Source organism: Rhinichthys klamathensis, unplaced genomic scaffold, assembly GCF_029890125.1.
Source record: "Rhinichthys klamathensis goyatoka isolate OS25496 unplaced genomic scaffold, OSU_Roscu_1.1 h1tg000523l_1, whole genome shotgun sequence".
In the NCBI taxonomy this organism is placed as follows: Eukaryota; Metazoa; Chordata; class Actinopteri; order Cypriniformes; family Leuciscidae; genus Rhinichthys; species Rhinichthys klamathensis.
The window spans coordinates 530,485-532,722 of record NW_026607002.1 but is presented as its reverse complement, the minus strand read 5'-3'; the positions used below and the strand labels follow the sequence as shown (position 1 = coordinate 532,722).

At 35.3% G+C, this 2,238-nt stretch overlaps 1 protein-coding gene across 1 annotated transcript; it reads right to left on the bottom strand.

The window, feature by feature from the left end:
• Positions 1-787: 787 nt before the first annotated feature.
• LOC130073089 (oocyte zinc finger protein XlCOF15-like) lies at positions 788-1,794 on the bottom strand. The gene has a single exon (XM_056238522.1). The coding sequence runs from the start codon at positions 1,773-1,775 to the stop codon at positions 1,080-1,082; it is 696 nt and encodes a 231-aa protein (XP_056094497.1). The 5' UTR covers positions 1,776-1,794; the 3' UTR covers positions 788-1,079.
• Between the last annotated feature and the right edge of the window lie 444 nt (positions 1,795-2,238).

Here is a 2,238-nt window from a genome sequence, read left to right as displayed (position 1 = left end):
GTTTTTGGCCCACCGATTACCTTGGTCCAAAGTGGGCCAACTGGGGCTTGAGGAGTGGTTGTGATATTCAGCTCAAAACGCAATTGTGGGGATACGTGTTAACATTTTATATATTTTTTTGTTTATTGAATATTTTTGCCAATGGAAGAGTTATTTTTCTACAGTTTTGGACACAACTGTATATACTCCGCAGTCCGCACCTCTATAAATAAAACACCATCTTTTGCATTCCACCTTGTCTCTGAAACACTGCAAAAAGCTATCATTTCTATTTGATTTGATTTTCATCTCTATCAAGGTCATAGTGACATTGCAGTTTTTTAGTTTATTATCTGCATGTGTTTTAAAGCCATATCAGTCTAAACTTCTGAAATATGGTTTTCTGAGTACACACATCTGAAGCACGAGCACAGAAAGCTGGATGTCAGACGTGAGTATTAAACTAAGCTCTCTTTCAGGACTTATTGCGCTTAAACTGTCAAATACACACAAGGTTATGTCAAAAACATTCAAAGTTCTCATAAACAGTCAGTTATGTGTGTGTAAACAGCGGGGAAAGAAATCAGATGAGTATATTAGATCTGTGTATTAAAGCAGAGTAATATATAGAACCTACTGCAATATCTGCTGTTAATATGAATCAAACAACAAAAGAAAAACAGAAAATCACTCACTGCTCTTGATTGAAAAAAATGTAATAGCTTTAATAAGAATACATTTCTTACTTGAATGCTACTGTTAAATGCTCTGGCAAGGAGATAAACATGGAGGACATGAGGTCATGGTAAATAGACCCTATAATAATGTAGTGTGACATTACAAAATCTAAAAATGGCTTGTTCTGAAACACTGCTTATGATTTATGGGGATTAAAAAAAGGAGTGGGTGGATTTTTACCATTATAGGGTGGTTGTGTACACACACTGCCGACACACATTTATGTTCAAACACCATGTAAAAGTGAATTTTGCATAATAGGTGCCCTTTAAATGAAGTCATTCTGTTGAAATTCCACCTTTTGCCAAATCTGAATATCAAATAATTTTCTTTCAAGTGATGGATCTGAATGTGAACTTTGCTCACTTACACAACTTTGGGCAATGCTTTTTTACATGAGTTCGTAGACCAGATAATTGGCTGAAACTCTTGCCACATAAAGAGCACTGGTGCGGTTTCTCTCCAGTGTGAATTCTCTCATGATCTTTCAAGGATGATGAATGAGAGAAACTCTGTCCACAGTGTGAGCACGTGTACGGTTTCTCTCCAGTGTGAACTCTCTGGTGTGATTTTAAGTCACTGGATCTAGTGAAGTTTTTCCCACAGTCCAAGCACACATGAGGTCTCACACCAGTATGAATACTATGGTGAATTTTTAAATATTGGAGTTGTGAAAAACTCTTTCCACAAACAGAACACACATGAGGCTTCTCATCTGCATGAATTTTTATGTGTCTTTTCAGTTCCGCTTTCAAAATAAATGTCTTGTCACACTGATCACAGCGAAATGATCTTTTTCCTGAGTGAAACAGCAGATGAGTTTTGAGACTAGTTTCCCATGTGAAGCTCTTTCCACACTGACGGCATGTGAAGGGTTTCTCTCCGGTGTGGATTCTCATATGATTCTTCAAGCTTGATTTAGTTGTGAAGCTCTTTCCACACTCAGAGCAGATGCAAAGACATTTCTCTCCTCTTCTTTTAGTGTTTTGTTGAGGTTTCTGAAACTGATGGAGTTTCTCCTCCACTTCACTCTGTTCCATCAGACCTAAAACGAACATATTACATTTCAATATTAAAATAAAAAGCAACCCATAGTTTAATAGCAGAATGTGATTTCCTTTATGGCTATTTATTGGGTGCTAAACATACTTCTGAAATTATAAGTCATCAAATCTTGGCAACTACTTTAAAATTACACAAACTATAAGATATTATATGAGCTGTAAAATAACATTAACTAGGAAGACAAACTATAAGATATTATATGAGCTGTAAAATAACATTAACTAGGAAGAGATACAAGATGAGTTTAGGAAAATACATCTACAATACAACATTTTGCCAATAAATCCATTTTCCCAAACTCATCTTGTATTTTCATATCTGTTCCTAGTTAGCCTAATGTTATTTTACTGCTTATATAATTGAGTAAATGAGGGTTTATAGTATTAATGTTCTTCAGCAGTTATTAATAAAGAAACAAGAATGGACACTGACCGAACGTTATTTGTTCCTCTGTAT